This window comes from Macaca mulatta, chromosome 12 (assembly GCF_049350105.2).
Source record: "Macaca mulatta isolate MMU2019108-1 chromosome 12, T2T-MMU8v2.0, whole genome shotgun sequence".
Classification (NCBI taxonomy): Eukaryota; Metazoa; Chordata; class Mammalia; order Primates; family Cercopithecidae; genus Macaca; species Macaca mulatta.
The window spans coordinates 133,373,068-133,394,985 of NC_133417.1; the positions used below are offsets into that span (position 1 = coordinate 133,373,068).

The window sequence follows — 21,918 nt, forward strand, 5'->3', positions numbered from 1 at the left end:
AAACAGGGGTACTGAAATATGCATACAACACCCTGAATATTTTCCAAGTCTGAGACTGTCCCACAATAAAAATATTATGTGGACATCTTGAATTCAGGAAACTTTGCTACCACTGACATACTGAGATCAAAGAAACCACACGTCTAAACACTAGAAGTTCATTACAGTGAATACCAAACCAATCACAACTGGATATGAAAAGGTTGGCTACTAATTTTGGTCAGGATGAAATAAGTTAAAGAAGTAAGAATAACCTGGAGTTGGGTCCCTCCAGAGTTATGAACAGGTTACAGGTTATAAAGCAATAATAACTGAATTGCTACAAGTTCCTCAGATTCTCTTGTGATTATATGTAAAGACATTTAAGTTTGGGATGATTTTATAAAACTATTCTTAAAATTAAACTTTAATGAGAATATTATATTAAAATATAATCTATTTTCCCTCTTTAAATTATACTTTCATTTGCATGCTGATGTGGAGAACTGGTTTTGAAAAGGAATTAAGTCCTTATTCCTTGATGATTTTGGTCACTGCTTCTGGGTAGCTATTTTGCTCATGAATTCCTTGTCGTAGTCCATCACCTCTATGGTTTACTTCTATTTCTTCTGTAAGTAATAATTTCCCTTCAGGAATGTGCAACTCTGGACATACAAGTTTCTTCCACCCATCCTAGAAATATGTGCCAGGCCAGAAAGACAGGGGATTTGGAAATTAAGAAAAGTAACTATAGGACACTTGTGAGAGATTACAGTTAGTTTTCATAGTGACCCTGAGATTTCCTTTAGGTTTAGAGTCCTGGATACTTTCCAAAAATGTTTTATTTTAAGTTTGAAATTGACAAATAAAATTGAATATACTTATTGTATACAACAAGCTATTTTGAAATATACAGTATATACAATCTGGAATGGCTAAATTGAACTAATGAACATATGCATTAACTCACATAGTTATCATTTTTTTTTGGTTGAGAACACTTAAAATCAATTCTTTTGGCATTTTTCAAGAATACAACGTATTGCTACTAGCTATAGTCACCATGTTCTGCCATAGACCTCTTAAACTTATCCCTTCCATCTAAATGAAATTTTGTATCCTTTGACTAATATCTTCTCAACCTTCCCGAATCCATTATCTCAGTCCCTGGCAACGACCATTCTATTCTCGACTTTTATGAGTTCAACTTTTTAAATTCAAGTTTTCATTTTTGTGGAAATTTCAATTATTACAAACTATTGGGAGCAAATGAATCTTCCAATGCACCTCTTACTTGTGTATAGGTTTTTCCCATTTTGGAAGGAATAGGGTGAATCATAAAGGCGGGATGAATCAGCTTAACCACACTGATACCATCTGACACTATAAAGGGACTACAAATTTAAAGTTAGCATTCTAATTGTAGCTCTGAAATCCAGACTCCCAACATATACTCTTTGCCTTTCACTACACAAGTTTTAGTGCCTCAACTTTAGTGAGTTCTCCTGAGAGACTTTTTATTAGGGTCTGTTCAAATGACAACTTTGACCAAAGTGTGTCTGCTGGTAGCTCTTCCTCTCCATTTTACAATTTACAGCTGTGTAGCTAGAGATCTGTATCCGCAAATGCCTGAATTTTCCAACTCATCTCAGAACTGAATTTGCAAAGACAATATCACTTAAAATTTTGCCACTTAATTCTTTGTGTTTTCCCCAAAGAATCCTAGCCAGCAACTAATTTTCTGCACAAGGTATCAAAAGCACTAAAAGTAGCAGAATCATAAACCTTTGCCTAAACAAAGGGATTGACTTAAATCTATTGAATGGACTCTGCATTTCTTGTGCAGTGTGAAAATGTTTAACATCCTCTGTCTGCCAGTTCTGGTTCTTTAGTTCTGCTCATTATATATAAAAAGCCTCCCTATCCCATATTCAGCTTCCTTTTTTGTTTCTTTTAACAGAAATGCTGGCATGCAACTTACCTCCAGGAATAGCTCAGAGCTGATGCTCTCAATTTAGTCATGCGAATTACATTTTTCTCCTCGTTGGAAACACTCTCCCCCAATCTCTGTAATCATGACCCCATTAGAGCTAGGTGATTTCAATCAAAACGAAACATACAGCTTTCGCTAACCTATGGGAAGGAACACATTCTACAATAGTGTCTAATGACATTCCAAGCTAAAAGAAGTATATTGTTTATCTGGAAGAATATCTTTTCCCTTGGAAAAGAAAGTTTTGCATGTAAGGCTCAGCTTCGATATATTAAATTGTACGCCTGTTTATTTTTTAGGTTGAAAAGTTTTTATCAAGGTTTTCCAATAATGACTGTAACATATAAGAACGATGGAACATTTATAGACAATTTTCATATTAGAAAATATCTACTAGCAGGTGATGTAAAATATACTGAAAAGAATACAAGAGAGTTGTTGAATGGCTTTTTACTTCTCATCATATAATTCTACTTCTGAATCTTTTTCTTAGTCATTTTTGAATATATAAACATTTTTTCTATTAGATAACTTTACCTGTTAAAATGAGCAAAATGGGGGTAGAAACATTAGCTCTGCATGCTATTTTGTTAACAGTCCATATAAAACAGTTACGTATTTTCAAAGGAATATTTTCTCTACTTGGTATTTAATGAATTATGAAACTTTTGGTCCTAAACATGGGTACCTGTGCCCGTTTCCCTGCTTTATCACACAACATCCCAAGAATTCTGTATACTTACAGAAGCACAGTTATCACACAAATCCCAAGAATTCTGTATACTTACAGAAGCACAGTTTTCAGACTTGTCTTCTATAAAACCAATTTGGCAAGGCATCCTCTGATTCTGCAACCAGTAGTCTGTTGACTCCAGTAGGCTGTTGCTGCGAAGAACCTGGGGGAACCAGAAAAACTCAGTGCTTATTCGGCAATGCTTTCTATCTAAGCTCTCTTTTTTTTCTTATAAAAAAACCTGTAGGTGTTTTCTTTTCCTCAGAGCTTCTGGGTGTTAGAAAAAAAAAAACTTGCAGGATGATAGCACCTCTAAAATGGATAAAATATCCAACCTAGAATTAGCTGGAGAGAAATACATTAATGTTAACATGGATGTTCTCTCATCAAATTCAACACCTGGGAATGTCAATTGTGTAGCTTTTGCATAGTTTGCAATCAAATGATTGTTTTTGGGGGTATGGTTCTATGGGTGATAGGGGTCAAATTTCGTTTAGTGCTAATGTTCTTTCACACTCCATATTTTCAATTAACAAAATGTGGGGTTTTTTTCCTTTGATGTAATATTGATTCTTCACTTATTTAGTTCTGCTAACATCGCTTTGACTAGTGTACAATTTTTCTAGAACGCCTAAGGTACTATGTTAAGTTTAAAAGTTGTTAGAGATAACTAAGAAACAAATTGCATTAAATACCATTTGCTATTTTGAAATAGGATGGTATGGCAAAAATAATTGGAACACATAATTAACAAAACCAAATATGACTTACAAATATCTTAATTCTGGGCTTGGATTCTTAAAGCAAGGAAGAACAAGCATATTTTGGAGCTGAGATATTTTGAAGATGAAATATTATAAATAACTGCTAATGTCTTTAAATTATCCAATTATTGGCGGGGCACGGTGTCTCACACCTGTAATCCCAGCACTTTGGGAGGCCAAGGCGGGTGGATCACCTGAGGTCAGGAGTTCAAGACCAGCCTGGCTAACATGGTGAGACCTCGTTTCTATTAACCATACAAAAAGTTAGCCAGGTGTGGTGGCGTGCCCCTGTAATCCCAGCTACTGGAGAGACTGAGGCAGAAGAATCACTTGAACCCGGTAAGTGGAGGTTGCAGTGAGCTGAGATCGCACCATTGCACTCCAGCCTGGGCAACAAGAGTGAAACTCTGTCTCAGGAAAAAAAAAAAAAAAAAAAAGCCAAATATTGTATAACATTTTCTTTATCTTTTTAAAGATTCCCAGTGCTATTCTGGTACCCTCTACCCTCTATTTTATTAGGGGATATGTCTGGTAATACTTGACTACTGCTTTCACTTGAGCAATGTAACAGATTTAAACACTAAAATAGGTTGGTACTTCAATTACATTTCATTCGTACAACAAAAGATTGTCTTCTCTTTTTCTGTGAAGATAGAAATACATTACTTTTGGTCTCTGAATACAGTTAAGTAAATCTAATTCTGACACATTTTGCATGAGTAATATTAGTTATCTAAAATAATGAAAATGTATTAATGATAAATGTTATTATAATTTATAATAATATACAATTATATATTAAAATAATATCATTTATCATACTAAGGATGAATTTTCATTAATAAATTTTCATCATTCTTTCCCAGAACAGTACAAAAAGACCCTTTGTGGATGAGCAAGTAGTTAAATGATAAACTTGGATTATTACTGCAGACCGACATTGGCTAGGGAGCTTCTCAGTTCTCTTAAATATGTTACCTAAACTGGTTCTTAAAGGGTGGGCTGGGACCTCTCAGGGTCTCTGAAATCTTTCAGAGAGTGCAGCAGTCAGACTACTTCGATAATAATACTAAGATGTTATTTGTTCTTTTTGCTCTCGTTGTCTTGTATATATTCCGTGGAGTTTTCCAGAGGCTACGTGATGTGTGATAGCACAACAGACTGCATGCAGAGGCAGCTAGGACAGCTCAACTGTCTTGTATCAAGTCAGACATTAAGGAGATTTGCAAACATGTGAGCTGAAATTACTCTTTTCGCTAAAGGGTTTTGTTTGGTTTTGGAAAACAAATATTTTTCATAAAAGTATGCTATATAAGATAGTGTGTTTATTATTATTTTAAAATTATTTTGTCAAATAATAAATTCTTATTTAATTTAAATTCTGTTTTATTATTAGAAAATAAAACAAAAACTTTTCTTAGCTTTAATTTGTAACATGGAAATTAGCAATAAGTATAATCTATATAAACAAGAGTTTCTTGAGGTCCCTAATATTTTTCTTAGAGTGCAAAAGAATTTTGAGTTAAAAAAACATTGAGAACCATTGACCCAGATGAACTTTATTTAAAGCAGAAAAAGGCTCTAACTCCACATTCCCTTTATGCCATTCAAATGCCTTTCCCTTTTATTTCCAGCATGGAATGGAGTTTAAGAGCAGCGACATTAGTGGTCTAACTGGGTTGCAATACTAAGTTGGTCGTTAGTAGAAGGATGACCTCAAAGAGATGACTTAAACCCTGAGTTTCAGTCCATAACTGTGAATATGGATACTACTCATCTGGTGGGATCACTGAGGGTATTCAGTGAGATGATATATGTGAAACACTGTGCCATGGAAATGGTAAGTTATTCTCTCAGAACTTGGTTTTTACTGTTACTATTTGAAGGTGGCTGAAAAGGATAATAGAACTTTGGATGCCTTCTGTCTGAAATGAGAGGACTGAAAATATTTCAGATGTGTGATGGCAGATTTTCTTTAGCAAGTATTCTGGTCTAAGGTGTAATTTTAGCTATGCATTTTGTAGTATTAATAGTTACAGCTACTATTTTTGTATGCTTAGAATATGTTGAAGTTGTGCTAAAATTTTCACACATATATATATATTTTTACTTTTTCACTTAATCTTTTTTTGCAATGCTATGAGGTAGGAATTATTTGAAGGATACAAATCTTTACAGAAATTTTCAGGTTGAAAATCAAGACCTTGAGCCTCAGAGAGATTTGAATTTCTGCCCCAAGTTGTTCAGAGCCTGACTTTGGATGTGAAATTACTGAACAGGGCTGTCTTATATACCCATACAAATGGGTATGATTTGGGGTATGTTTCCAAAAACTTATCTGCATCTATTTTTTTTGTAAATAAAACTACATTTTCTTATGGACTTCCATTTTAAAGTTAGTTTTCTATGAATGAAATTCTGAGGTGACAATTTTCTTGAAAGACAGGAAACTTTTTGTGATGTAAATTACATACTGTAGTTAATCTACTTGGCAAGTATTATCAGTATTTTAATGTTTCAAAGGAAAGCATGCTTTTACACCTAATTGAGTTATCTTTAAGCCAACCGATGTTATCATGCTTCTGCTCCTTGCCTTTCTGTGATCCCTAGATCTTGGAACACCCAACTATAAAGCACTCGTTAACTCTGTGCATAAGAATATTAAAGATTTAAAATACAGGCATCATCATCACTTCTCGGCCTTTTGGCTAAGATCAAGTGTAAAACACAGGCATCCAATGAGCATACCAGTTCATAATGCCTTACAATGCAGTTTAACAAATATTCTGACTAAGAATCACTTCTCAGTCATTCTAGAGCTCACTACTCAGAATTATACCCTGCACCTTGTCTACATTCTGATATATTTAGGACACATAATACCATGGTTACAACAAAGTATGTCAACAGAGTAAAGCAACTGTCACTTATCAGTATCGGCCTTAGGAAGGGGACAGAGTTCAAACACAATTCACTGGGTGGTTTCAGAAAATTGGTGGGCTGGATGGGTACATTTTCCTGGTGAAATACAGACAGGCAGAGGGGGACTTGCCAAAAGTCATCAGTCTGAAACCGTATGCTGCAAAGACTCCAGAGCTATGAAAGGGGCTGTCTGAAGATGAGGCTAGTTGGGAGAAGAGCTGGCTACCTGTGGGATTTCACCTGCATTTAACTTCTCTAACAGAGAAATGTGCACAGACAGATTAATCTGCCAAGTCCTCGGCAGATATTTCGAAGGTATTAATTCTTTTGAACCTATTTGAAAAATAAATAACTAAAAATATACAAAGACCTTGCTCTGTCCTATCCTAGAAGTGAGGAAAATGTCAAGTGCTTTAAGGATCTGCTCATTCAATGAAAAATTTTAGAAAGATTTCTCATTTGACTCTTCCATTTCCCTGGGATACTGTGGATCTTTCCTAAAGCACATCTTTGCTTTAGAAGAAACAGAAATAGCAAAATAAGGAACTGAAATTTAAAATAAAACCTAAATCTTGCCGTGCTTAAGAAGAAATGTTTGGAGGAGAGCTTCTTTGTTTGGTGAGAACATTTATTCGCCACATAAATGTAACTTTGAAATTTTAATTTTATCATCATTAAAAATTAGTTCATCTAATTATATCAATAATTAAACATTTTTCCATAAATTTCATTAACATTTAGATGATTCATTATTAAATATTTATATTTTTAATTATTGACCCAATAATTGTACATTTATTGAGAACTGTCTGGGCTAATGCCCTAACCCACACTATTATCTGAATTAAATCTCTAGGCTTGTGAGGTAAATTCTCAAGGCTAACATAGATAAGGTTCTTAAAACAGTGCTCGGTGCATCCTAAGTGCCCGATAAGCATTAGCTATCATAATAGTTACTATTTCCTTTGCCCAGGCTTAGAGGGATCAAGAATTTATCTAGTTTTTGCAGAACTTGAATTTCAGTCAGGTTCCCAGACATTAGAGCGTCCACTAAGGCAGTGTTCCATTGAAATTATATAGTTTCTCATTTTCAAGTTCTACCAAATCCCAGTCTATACATTTATCCATATCTCGCTTTCTGTGTCTGAGCTCAGGTGTGTTCAGGAGGTTCGAATTCCAGTCCTGACTCCTTGTTAACTGTGTAGTTAAGTCCACTAGCTCCTGGCCTCCCTGTGCCTTTGGTAAACAATTAAAACAAATGATCTGAAGGCCACTTCTATACCAACCATCATGTCGTTCTCCTCCTCCCTTCTGCTTTTGCTCCTCCTCCTTCTCCCTTTCTCAAATAGTATACATTGAGAGCCAAATAAGCAAGAGAGAATAAAAATGCGGACTTCAGTAAACCACTTAGCAGCATATGTTAAGCAATTTCAGCCTGTGAAAAGCTTTTAGTTTCATGGCTTGGACAAATCATAAGGAAAAGAAGAATGCTTGAAGGAAGAATATGTACTTGAGAATTCAATGATTTTGAAGCTTTATGAATATAGTCTCCCTGCTGAGAAAGTTGCTTTCTGAGAAGGAAAAGAGAAAAACTCACCAGGCTCTCAACGGCTCATTTATTTATCTGCTGTTTTTAGTTACGGACTTACTTATTTTAGATGAAGAGCTAATAATGAATGTTTTTTGTGTTCACGAATTTGAAATAATAATGGCACATTTTCTTTTAAAATTTCATGAGTGCAGTAAATAAGGTTAGGAAGATCCTTTTGTTCTACATTACAGTTACGTTTCTTTTTATATAGAGAACCAAGTTGAAGAAATGTAGTATTGATTAGACAGAGAGGGAGAAATAGACTCTTAGTAACTTGGACACAGTCCCAAACATCACTGAGCAATGTCTTAATAATTTTTAAGTAATTTAAATTGGAGAAGACAGTGACTGGTGGTTAGTCACAGAGGTTTGGGGGCAGAACTGATATTAAATCCCATTTCATCTTATTGAATGAGCTTGGGCAAGTCGTTTAACTTCTGTGGGACTTAGTGTTTACATCTATTACATGAAGATAATTAAAGACATTTCAGAAGTTTATTCTAAGGATCAAATGAGAAAATGCTTGTAAAGGGCTAGCCTCGACAGAGTATGCAATTGATACATGGTTGCTATTAGTATCAGAAATGCAGGAAAATTTAGACAATATCTGTTTCATCGAACATTTTCTCGGCCTCTTCACAACATTTGACAATTCCTCTTCTTTTATTTATTATTCATTACGTGCCATTGTCATTTTTCTCCTCCTGCTTCTCTACTCTCCTTCAGTCAGTATTAGTCAGCCAATGCTCACTGAGCTCTTTTGATGTCGGCACTGAGAATATTAAGAGGGATAACTCTACCAGAGGAAGAACAAACACTCTGACTGTGATAAAGGAAATCTGGTGCTTTGATCAATGACAATCCAGGTCAGCTATCACCAAGGATGGACTGGTCAGTTCTCCCTGGGGGAAGGGATGGCAAAGGGCTTTGCCCTTGACCAGAGCATTGAAAGGTGGATCTGTGTTGTCTGGATGTATCAGGGCAGGTGGAAAAGACATGTGTCTCTTTTCAGCTAGTTTTTCCTCCCCAGGTGTGGTAAATATAAGTATTCCTTATAGTTTGGTCGTCAGTGTGTTGGTCTTTCTACTCTCATCAATCATTTTCCTTATCTCCTTAGCATTCACAGAGTCTCAGGGAATTAATTACAACCTGGAGGGATGACTCGCTGATCCGTAGCTCCAGGTTTAACCTTTCTGTAGAGCTTGACTTTTTGCACTCCTGTTAGTTATTACTTTTGGATTTCTTGCTGTCACCTTGGACTATTCATGACTACACACAAACTCCCTCCTTCCCCACTTTCAGTGCCTAAGAGAAACCTGACTTCCTGACTTCCCTATTTGCAGTTGATGTCAGGACAATTCTCCCAATTACCCTTGCTTGAAAATTCGGTGCTATCTGAAACATCTCTTTATCTATTTCCTGTCTTATAGTCTGCTCTCCAAAGTTTAATTTGGAGAGCAAATTACTTAACAATTAGCAGTTACTTAAGTTCTTTCAATTACTTAAAAAATAGCAATTTTTTAGTGCACATCATGGATTACTCTCCAGGTAATACAACAGTGAGTAATACGTAACTGGTCTCCATATTTATGGAACTTAAAATCTGGCTTGGGAGTCAAACAGAAAATAAAGGAGCATTGAAGTACACACTTAATTATACACTGTGGTGGCTATCATGAAGAAATAAACATAGTACAGTGATAGGGAATAAAAGGGATGGGGATTGTTACAGTTTGAATGAATGTGTCCTCCCCTCTTCCCACCCCATCCCATCAACTCAGAGGTTAAAATCAAATCCCCAATGTGTTGGCGTTAAGAGGTAAGGCCTTTGGGAAGTAATTAGGTTAAAAGGGCTCTGCCCTCATGCATGAAATTAATGCCCTTATTAAAAAAAGGCTTGAAAGCTTTTTGCCCTTCTCCCATGTGAGGACATGGCAAAAAGGCACCATCTATGGAGAATGAGTCTTCATCAGACACTGAATTTGCTCTCACCTTGATCTTGGACTTTCCAGACTCTAGAACTGTGAGCCATAAATTCCTGTTGTTTGTAAATTACACAGTTTAGCATATTTTGTGATAGCAGCTCTAACAAAGTAAAACAGAGATGATACTTGAGATGGGAAGTTAGGGAAGGCTGGACACACACAAAGGTCCTATGTATTCATATTGTAATTCTCTCATCTCTCTATCTTCCTTATCTCTGAAATCCATCTAGCTCACTAAAACCAAAATAAAGAATAAAAATGTAAGCTTTGAGGACAAATCTGGTTTCAAATTGCAGATTTTCCCATTAATGACCTGTTCAACCTAAGGCAAGTCACTTAACTTCTGAGTCTCAGTTTTCCCACCTACAAAATGAGGGTGGCATTTCTACTCACAATGAGGAATCTTTTGCAGACACTAGAAATAATGAATGCACATACTATCTGATTATTTCAAGTGCTCACGAAGAGTAGCTATTGTTATTATTAATATTATTACTAATGTTATATAATTCTCTCATAAGACTTTGACCGCAATTGACTAACTGATCCAATAAATATGACTGAGGACCTTCTAATCCTGTCAGAAACTAAGCTGGGTTTTGCAAAACAAGACAGAAGGACAATATTTGCTGTGGGTGAGCCCAAATTTTTATGGGCTTTTTGCCAAACAATAGGCTAGCATTCAAGACAGAACAGATTCTAATTCAGTTCTCTCCTGTTAATCTTTTGATAAACAGTGACTAAACTCCAATGTTTAAGATACTGCATTTTGCCCAACTTAGACGTTTCCTAGGCTTTGTCTCAGATTATCTCCCTCCATAAATACTCTGCTATAATCCACAAGTTTAATAAACAGCTCTACCACACAGCCTTTATGATGCACACATTTTTTTCCGCATCATTCCATCTGCTCCCTGAAGTTTTCATCAATGTTCTTCCCCAACCCTCAAGATATAACTGAAACTGAGCCTGCCCCTATATAAATATTTCCCTGTTCTTGTGAAGTTTTTGTAATACAAACAGAATTTCTTCCTCAGAATATTGGAAGGTGCATGCTTCCCAGTATATATATTACATAAATATATACGTATTCAATTTGTGTCCAACACTTTTCTCCCTACATACCATTGGTACAGAACAGCTGCTTGCTGTTTGACAGCAAAATCTCTTATCAACATCTCTTAAATGCATTTGTTAGACTCTATACTTGATGATAACTTTGGACAGTGTGATGCTAACTTTCAAATGAGACACAAAGTATTAATAAATGTGTGCTGGAGATGTGGAGAGAAAAAGCAAGAGGAGCAGTAAAATAAAGGGAGCCAGAGAAGTCCATTGGAAGAGGCATGGGCATCACTCAGAGGAGACTCTCCAGGCTCCTGTTGCAGTTCGAGACTCTTTCTAGGGCACTCAGTTACATTTTCTTACACAAGAAGACTGCGATGTGAGTGGTTCATTGGATTTGAATGGTGAATGGTAAAGATAGAGAAGAGATGATTGGAATGAAGGCAAATACTAAGACACTTAGATCTATTTGCTTGGCAAAATGATGACATCTTTACTCGAGGTAACATTTTCTTGATAGAGATACTGCCTTCCTATAGAGTTCACTTTTTATGTGTAAAGTTCTATGAGTTTTGAAAAATGCACATGGTTGTGTAACCAGCAACCGAATCAAGATACAGAAGAGTTTCATCACCTTCCTCCAATCCCTCCTTCTCCTTGTAATTAAATGTATCCTAAGTTCCAGCCCCTGGCAACAACTGATATGATTTCTTTCCTTTCCTTTTTTTTTTGTTTTTTTTGTAGAAGGTGAATAAAGAAAATTGCAAAATTTTATTGGTGCGTTAAAAGAGGGCATGAGTAAGTGAAAAATTGTGACATATGAAGGGAAAAAATTGTGACATATTAAGAGATAAAAAGACAATAGTTTAGCTTTATTCCAATTTTTTGATCTGATTTATATCCCTAGACAATATTACAGCTTCATTCTAATTTATTCATTTGATTTGTATCCCTAAAATGTTGCCTTTTCTAAAATGTTATGCAGATGGAGTTGTATAATATGTAACCTTTTATGACCTGTTTCTTTCTCTTAGCATAATGAGTTTGAGATTCATCTATATTATCGTGTGCATGAGTAGTGTTTGCTTTCTTTTGTTGCTGAGCAGCATTCCATTCTATGGAGATACACAGAGTTATTTTTTAAGCCATTCACTAGCTGAAGGAAATTTGGGTTGTTTCAGTTTGGGGCAAATATAAATAAAGTTGCTATAAACATTTGCCTACAGGTTTATGTTTAAATTTAAGGTTTTGCTTTTCTCGGGTAAGTACCCAAGAATGAAATTACTAAGTCATATGGTAACTTTATAAGAAACTGAAAAAATGTCCTTTAAAGTGGGTTTACCATTTTCCATTTCCACCAGCAAGGTATGAGAGTCCAACTTGTCCCGTATCCTTGGCAGTACTCAGTGTTGTCAATTTTTGCTTTTAAATTGATTTTAGTAATTCTAACAGGTGCATAGTGGTATTTCTTTGTGGTTTGTTTTCCTTTCTGTTTTAAGATATCTTTTTTCTTTTCAAGATACTTTTAAAATAAAAATTAAGCCTGGATTCCATATTGGCTCATATCATATTCAAAAGTATTAATTAGACTCTATATTTAATGTAAGCTTTGGAATGCTATTATGAAACAAGGATAATGCCATCCCTATTAAGTTTTCATTCATCTTTCAATCAACTACTTGTTGAGCACCTGCTCTCTGTACTAGCCACTGTTTAATTGGAGCATTGGTGAACAAAGCAAGAATGACAACAACAAAAAACCATTTTCCTTTTCATTCTGTTGTAGGAGGACACATCATAATCACATAAATTATAAATAAGCATATATATGTCAGATAATGAAAACGACTATGAAAGTAAATAAAGCCAGACAAAGGGATAAGGAAATAAGGGATGCTATTTGGAAAGTATGTCGTGGCAGGCCTTTCTAAGGATGACATAGAGTAGAGATCTGAATGAAGTGAGAAGCCAGCCACACTCCCATCTGAGGGCAGAGCAGCCTCCCAGGCAGAGATTACCGGGGACAGCAAAGGTTCATAGAAGGAGTATGCATAGTGTGTTTGAAGGATGGTAAATGTCTGGTGCAGAATGAGCGGTGGAGGAAGTGATGGGACATGAAGGTTCCCAGTAGTGGGAAAGAATCTTTCATCCTTCAATGAAAAGAAATTCCTTGCTGAGCTGGGCCAGATGCTCTCTAATGCCTTGAAGCACTGTAAAAGTCTGCAAAACTTTTTTAGTATAATTTTGCAAAGTTTAGTCACTGGCTTAATTCATGCTTAATTGCTGACTTAAATATTTTATAATAGTTAAAAAGCCTAGTACACACACACACACACACATACTCTCTCTCTCTCTCTCTCTTTCTCTCTCTCTCTCATGCTGGACCTGGAAGTCAGGAGGTTTCATTTAATTTTATACATTTAACTTTATGCTGATCTAGCTTATGTCATAGCAAACTTTCTGAGACTTCTATAGTCTTTTGTTTTCCACTCTGGAATAGAAATACTTTCCCATTATTTCACGGGGCAACTGTGTAATGCCTATTTAAAGCACACTGAACTACTAAGAAGAAACAATAAAAGAAAATTGAAATAAAATTATTGCATGGAAGAAAAAAATTGGCATCAGAAACTCAGTGAGTTAGTCTCCATTTCTCAGAAGGTTTAATTAAATATTAGGATAACATTTTTCTCTAACGATGATTTTACTGGATGACTGCCTGAGTCCTTGTGCATTAGCCTCCTTTGACAAAAAGGAGAAATGGTTTCCAAAGTATGAATATTCTTGTTTTATTATTCATACAACATATTCTGTAATTCTATTTGGTTGGATGTAAAGTATTCATGCATTCTACCATTGACACCTAATAAAATTTAGAAATTTTGTAACTGGTTATTTTTAAAGTGTCATAAAATAATGGCGTTCTTTTAGCTCTTGGAACAAAATGATTCTCCGTTATCAAGGAGAATTTACCAGATCAAAGGTATGATTGATTGGAAGGGTTGGGAAGGAAATGGTTATTAGTGAGCCTACCATTCATTCTCTCCCTTTACTGTAAAGGCAGGTAGGAGGGAAGACTACCAGAGAAGAGAAAAGGTAAAATTGTCATCTCATGATAAACATACAAATGAATGACCTTCAGATAAACTAATTGTGTTTTTCTAGTAGGAGAGTCCTTATCTATGAAATACTTTTTGCAATACATACCTGGTCTAAGTTTGTTTCTGTTAAATAAATATGGATTACACTATTTTATGGAGCATTTATCTCTGACAAATATCACATAAGGATGTAATTTGAGCACAAAATGGAGATGCTTTATGAACAAAAGCCCCCCTTTCTTTGAAATTTATGTCCCTATATATGTAACTTAGAGACTTTGTATATTATCCTGGGCCAGGATGCATCCTAAGATGGCAAGAAATGACCTGCATGCCTTCTGTACAGTCTCAGATATCTCTCTATTTTTCTTGTGCCACTCAATTACCGGTATTCTGGGTGCTACACTGTATCTTAATGTTGTCAAAAGAATAAGAGTACAGAGGAGGAGTTAGAGCTTGGGAACTGATGAGCACTGAAAAAGAAGTATCAAGCCACACTACCTCTGTCATATTACACAGATGTCAGCTGGCTGAAGAAGGCTTTGAAAGTTGATCAGAGCTTTATCCACATGAATGCAGTAACTGAGTTTGAGTCTCAAGTATAAAATGCAAGAGTTACAAAAACAGATACACTCAGGAAATGCAAATATAGTATAATTTATGAATGATCAGCAATGGTTTAAGCAGAATCAAGTTAGACACATAAATAGAGGACAGCTGATTAATTGTTATTTAGAGTCAGCATAATGCTATAATATTTATACTATCAGTGAAGGGAATGTGATTTTAATGCTAAGAGAAGGAAAATATAGGAAGAAATACACATGTAGGAAAATATATGAAATGCATGAAAGCCTTCCATCGACTTTGGATTATTTTGTGTTGGTATGCAAAGTATAGGTAGTGCAGAATTTGTCACTAGACAAAGGGACAATGAATTTGATGGCCACGTATCTCTTGAGTATTGGTGCATGCCTTTGGACTGTGGCAATTAAAATGTAAGTGACATGGCCTGCTGCAGTGACTCCTGTCTGTAATCTCAGCACTTTGAGAGGCTGAGGCAGGAGGATGACTTAAGGCCAGGAGTTCATGACCAACCTGGGCAATATTGTGAAACCCTGTCTCTACAAAATAATAAAAACAAAAAATTAGCCAGGCATGGTGCCTTGGATCTATAGTCTGAGCTACTCAGGAGGCTGAGGTGGGAGGATCACTTGAGCCCAGGAGTTCGAGGCCACAGTAAGCCATGATCACACTACTGCACTCCAGGCTGGGTGACAAAGCAAGACAAAATAAAGTAACAAAATAAAGTAAAAAAGAGATAGTTCTCTTTTCTCTGACTCTTCTCTTCTTGGGAAAAAGCTACAGGAAACAACTGCATGCAGATGGGCCCATAATCTGTGAAGGGATACAAATGTTTCTTGGATACTTTCCATCCTGGAGAGTATGAGCCTGATATGAGACTTTTAGAGTGAGTTCCCTTCTCAAGAGGCAGAGATGTGCCTAGTGAATGTAAGGGTGTAAAGGAGAGGGCTCACTGTAAAGGATCATGAGCCACAAGGTCCCTTGTAGAGACGTGTTCCAATGTATCTGAGCCGTGTTATTCCTTCCCACGTTGACACTGGCAGGACTGAAAACTGGCACTTTAATCAGAAGGGTGAGTCCGGCATGATATGAGAAAGATGGATGCTGTGAGGACACGTGGGGAATGTAGTGTGTACTCCAGCCTACTATGCTGGGAACGTTTCTTACAGGGGGGGACTGAAAGAAAACAGGGGGGGCCTTGAGGCCAGTGATAGGGAGCAGGCTGGCTAGTCTTTTTTTAAGTATCCAAAGATAGAAAGGAGAATTTTTAATGCTGGATTAGATATATTCAATGTAAACCCGCTGTATTTCTAGAGAGATATTTAATACATAAAATACAGAAGGCTTGGGGTAATGACCACAGGAATTCAGAAAAACAGATCACTTGCCTAGTTCCAGCAGTACAGCATCAGCCTCAGCTCCACAAAATGTTCTAAGCTATTTTAAGTTTTCAGAGTCCTCCTTTTTGATCTTCTTTCTTTTTTTTTTTTTTTTTTAAAAGGAAAAAAGTAAAAGCATGCAGGTTCCTTCCAGGGGCTCTTCACATACAGTGAAAAGGATGCTCAAGGAACTGAGCTGTAGAGAACAGAACAAGGCTGGCATGTTGGACTGTCACCACTGTATAGAAAAAATTGCTGGAGGCAACGAGAAGTGAGCAGAGTTCAGAGTCCAGAAGAGAAGTCCTCAAACAGACTGACTTCAGAATAAGAAGCTGAATTGTATTCAAACTGCAAAACAAGCCATAACTGATGGCTTAAAATTTTCCCATCTAGGGTCACCACATTGGTATTTTCCAGAGGATGAGCTCTCCATGCAACACAGGCAGCCCCACCTCTTGGTTTCTGTGTGGACCTGGTTGCCTCTAAGGTGAGAGAAGCTGTTCTTGACCTGCTTTTGCTGAAGGAAGAGAAAATGAGCCCTTAATCAAAGCTTTTATTACTTGCATTCTGTCCTCAGTACAACCCTGATGTTGGTGTGGCTCGGGGCATTTTCCTTAGATGGTGAATGAAATTGCCTCCAGAGGAAATGTTGTGGCTGGCTCTTTTGATGCAACTGGGCTGAACCAAAACTCATAGCTTCTTCTCCTCTCTGTCTCCCAGTGCCCCCTTCCCAGTGGTCTTGGATGTACCACCACTCATAAATATCTTAGCCTAAGTAGTCATTCTCCTGTTCAGCCCTTACGGTCAAAGAGTCCTTCCGATCTTGACTGTCAAATGTATCTCACCCAGGTTTCTTTTTGTCTCCATCCACTACCCCATACACTGGTTTCACCTCCCCTCCCCTCCGCTATCCCCATCCCTACCCAGTATTCCCCTCCTGGCAGCCCAGATTGCAAGCTATCTTTGTTTTGAGGAATTCTCTTGAAAACGATCACATTAGCTTTCTTTAAAGGCCGCTTTTAGTGGGATAATTCTCTATTTCTTGTCTTAAAAATATCCCTGTTTCTTCAATGCTTCTGATTACTCTTGCAGAATAGTGATAAAACAGGACATGTAACTGTTTCGCAAAAATTGGCTAAGCCATCCTCTGGTGTTAGAAACCAGCCTGAAGACCACTGACAGGCTGCTAGATCAGAAGAGAGTGTTTGAAACTTTAGAGTGGTTTATACTCCAGGGAGAAATTCTTGTGTCTTCCTTCTATAGGGATGTAAATAAGCTCAAGAATGCTGATTTTTCTTTAATTTTATTTACTGATTCGTAAGGTCCTTGCTTATTTGAGAGAAACAGCTTCTACAAATACAGAATGTTATATCTATTTTCCATCATGTGACTATCTAGCTTTGAAACACAGTGAAAGTGCTTCGTAGCTTCTCAGAAGTATTATTGGGGCTCTTGTCCAAGAGCAATCAAATTCTGACTAATAAAAATGTCTCCAGAGATATGGCTCAGACTGTGAAAAAGCCTCCCGATCTGTATGCCTGTGCCTGAACACATTAATTAAATTGCTTTTGTTAATTACATCTTATCAAAAAGATATGAGCTTAGATGAAAGTATATTTTGCAGAATAAAATGAAACATCCAGGGACACCCATTCTGTCATTCTTCAGATATATCTTTGCCACTGTTGACAGCAAATTTAAGTCAGTTTAAGGGGGGGGAGGGAGGACCATGGCCAAGAATGCTCTTGAAACTTCAAAAAGCTGTTCAGATATCATATTAAGATCAAACTCTGCCTCTGGGAACCTGAAGTGTTTTCAGTCTGCCACCTTTGATAAGTCCAAGTTTAAGGTGGATTTAATTAACATGCCATGAAAAGAGAAGGATATCCCAGGTGTTGATTTTTCTCCGACAAGTTTTTCCTCGCAAGAATCCTATTCAGAGACTTGATTTCACTATATCCCAAATAGCAAACCTTCAGTCTAAGTAAAGCACAGATGGAAAATGCCAGCTGTTGTGGAAATATGACATTGAATATAATGCTTTCAGAGGAAAGGAAAATCTAACAGATACTCAATACAGTGGAGGCACATTGCATGCTACATTCACATCTGTTTTTAAATTTCATTTAAATAAAGATTTCCCTTATCTAAAAGATTATTTATTTAGAATGAACTAATATTCATTGAGCATCAACTATGTGCCAAGGGGGTACACAAACCTTTTTGTATGTAAGTATCACACTAATCTTAGAGAATCTGAGTCAGACAGGTTACATCACTGGCCTAAGCACATACAGTAAGAAGAGAAACCCGGGATCTAATTCAGGTCTCTCAATTCCAAGTCCAGGTTTGATACACAACATCCCACTGCTGCCCTGGAGATAACAGTTTTTTATTTATTATAAAGAGACTAGGAAGAATTTTCACCTAGTTTTAAACAAATATAAAAGAATGACACTTACAAGCATTTAGCTTGTTTAGTGTAAAATCCCTAAGATTCGGTTTAGCAATGGTGGTTGTATTTGTCTTATAAGGAGGAGTGGTTGGGCTGAGCACGGTGGCTCATGCCTGTAATCCCAGCACTTTGGGAGGCTGAGGCGGGAGGTCTGGAGGTCAGGAGTTCGAGACCAGCCTGGCCAACATGGTGAAACCACATCTCTACTAAAAATACAAAAAGAATTAGCTGGGTGTCATGGCGTACACCTGTAATCCCAGTTACTTGGGAGGCTGAGGCAGGAGAAATGCTTGAACCCAGGAAGCGGAGATTGCAGAGAGCTGAGATCACGCCACGGCACACCAGCCTGGTGTTGATATGCCTCAACAACAACAACAACAACAACAACAACAACAACAACAACAAAGAAGGAGTGGTTGTATGAGATGGGGGCATCAGGCAATGCTTATGTTAAATATAATTCAAGGGATTCAAGGGGGAGAACTTTAGGGCTTCCTACCCAGCAGCTCTTTTCCATTTTTTCTTGTAGTATTTTGTAATCATATCATTTTAAATCATTATTTTGGGAAATCATGTTGCATACGTTAAAACGGCCCTGTGTCTCCATGCACATTAATTAGGGTGACATAGAGGTTAGCTCACTTTCCAACTTGGATGGATTGAAAGTGTTTGTTTAGAGCTTTGTAATAAGTAGAATTCTGAGGTCATGTCCAGGTTCAATAGGCTCAATTATCAATGCCAGTTAAGGGAGAGGGTAATAGTAGTAGCAAACATAATTTATTTGTCACCACTCCATTAAGCAATCACTAAAACCTCAGTGTGAATTTATCTAACTTACCTAGTTCTTAAAAAAGAGAAAGAGAAAAAAGATAATTCTGAAGCCAGAGTTGGGATGACCATATAAGCTATTTTGCATACCAAAACACTTATAAGAGCAAACGGGGGTCTATTAACAAAATACGAGGACAATATATGAAAATTGTCACTGTATGGTATGGTCATCTTAGCTCTGGGGAAAGGCCATCTCTCACTACCAAAAACATATATTGAAGAGTTCCTCCTTCGAATAAGCACACCAAAGTCTCATTCCTGATGCTATGGCTTTTTCAGAACTGCAGTTTCCAGGGATCATATTTCTCTAATACTAGAGGAAATTTGAGGAACACAAGCAATTGTGTCTGGGTAGGATTCCTGAAACCCTTAGAGATTCATTATGAAACATATGAAAGAAATTCAGTCAATTTGCAATTTTTTCGGAGGCTGATTATCCAACGAATGCATTATCTTGTGGACCCTTGTTTTATTTCTTCCACCAGTTAATTTAGCAATATGTCAGTTCTGATAAAAAGATTTGATGAGGAAAAAGATGACACGATTACATGAAATGAGTTTGGGGAATTACCAATAGATTTCAATTATCCATGGTACTCTCAGTGAAGGTTGATTGACTGTGAAGAGTGGCGATTTATCAGGACAGCCTTGCTGCTTCTCAGATGTAACTGTCCTTGTTCTTTTTGCCTTTTTTGTACAGAACATACATTGCATGGGCATTTAACACATGGACCTTCTCTTTCTCTGTTCTGTAATCTGTGATTAACAAGATTTTAAAGAATTAGCTCGCAGTATTATTTAATAATAAAATAATTAATAATGGCATAAAACCATTCACTATTAAATGACTTTTTATTGGGTGCTTTTGTTCTGGATACAAAGAAGAAGAAAACACTGGTGAACTACTCTTTTGAAGAGAAGGTAAGCAATGAGAGCCCCACAGTGTTTGACATGTGGCATATACAGTTACTAAATTGTCTTTTAAATGCAATTTTTATGTAAGTGTGACAGAATATTTGAAATGAAAGAAATGTGCTATAAATATTAAAAAATATATTACCAGGAAAGGTACTGACTTCTTCACTAATTTGTAGCAGCCCTTTCCAAGTTTGGGTGTATGTTCTCTTTCTCAATTCAAATCTTGATCATCCTTCTGAGTACTTTCTGCTGAACTTGCTGATGTCTATTGCAAATCTAAGGATGATCTTGGCTCTTAGCTCTTAATGAAAACAAAACCTGTTTTCTGCTGATTTACATAGGCACATCTCGGAGATATTGTGGATTCAGTCACAGATCCCCACAACAAAGCAAATGTCACAATAAAGGGACTCACAAAACTTTTGGTTTCCCAATGCATATAAAAGTTATGTCTGTATTATACTATAGTCTATTAAGTGTGAAATAGCATTATAACCAACAAAGTATGTAGCTTAATTAAAAATACTTTGTAGCTAAAAAAATGCTAGCAATCATCTGAGCTTCAGCGAGCTGTAATCCTTTTGCTGGTGAAAGATCTTGTCTCCTCCAGGTTGATGGCTACTAATTGATCAAGGTGGTGGACAGTGAAAGTTACCTTACAGTAGCTGTTGCAATTTCTTAAAATAAGACAACAATGAATGTTGCCACATTGATGAACTCTGTTTTCACCAAAGACTTCTCTGGAGCATGCAATGCTTGCTATTCAATAGCATTTTACCCACAGGAGAACTTTCAAATTTGGAGTTAGTCCTCTCAAAATCTGCTGCTGTGTTATCAATTAAGTTTATGTAATATTCTGAATCCTTTGTTGTTGTTTCAAAAACTTTCACAGCATCTTCCCCAGGAGTAGAGTCCATCTCAAGAAACTACTTTCTTTCCGTAAGAAGTAATTCCTCATTCCTTCAAGATTTATCAGGAGATTGCAGCAATTCAGTCATTCTTCAGGCTCTACTTCCAATTCTAGTTTTCTTGTTATTTCAACTACGTGTATTGAACCCTTCAGTCACTCGTGAGAGTTGGGATCAACTTTCAAACTCATGTTTATGTTAATATTTTGACATTCTCCCATGAATCATAAATGTTCTTAATAGCATCTAGAATGGTAAATCCTTTCTAGAAGATTTTCTATCTACTTTGCCCAGATCCATCAAACGAATTATTATCTATGACAGTTATAGCCTTATTAAATGCAGTTCTTAAACATTAACACTTGAAAATCAAAATTACTCCTTGATTCATGGGCTGCAGAATGGGTTGTGTTAGCAGGCATGAAAACATTATTAATTTCCATGTATAGCTCCACCAGAGATCTCAAGTGACCAGATTCATTGTCAATGAGCAGTAATATATTTTGATAGGAATTTTTTTTTTTTTTTTTTTTTTTTTCTGAGCAGAAGGCTTTAACAGGGGGCTTAAAATATTCAGTAAACCATGCTGTAAACAGATGTGATGTAATCTAGGCTTTGTTGTTCCATTTATAGAACCCAGGTAGTAGATTTAGCATAATACGTAGGGGCCCTAGGATTTTTGGAACAGTAAATGAGCATTGGCCGTCAC

The 21,918-nt window shown here is 36.6% G+C and overlaps 1 protein-coding gene across 2 annotated transcripts in view; it reads right to left on the reverse strand.

Annotated features, from left to right (window-relative positions):
* The window catches only part of SPHKAP (SPHK1 interactor, AKAP domain containing), a 195,850-nt gene that overhangs the window by 120,509 nt on the left and 53,423 nt on the right, over positions 1-21,918 (reverse strand). For both annotated transcript variants that reach the window (XM_001111626.5, XM_001111587.5), the window contains exon 3: positions 2,761-2,868. In XM_001111626.5, the coding sequence (XP_001111626.4) occupies positions 2,761-2,868 (108 nt within the window). The remainder of the gene's footprint in view (positions 1-2,760; positions 2,869-21,918) is intronic.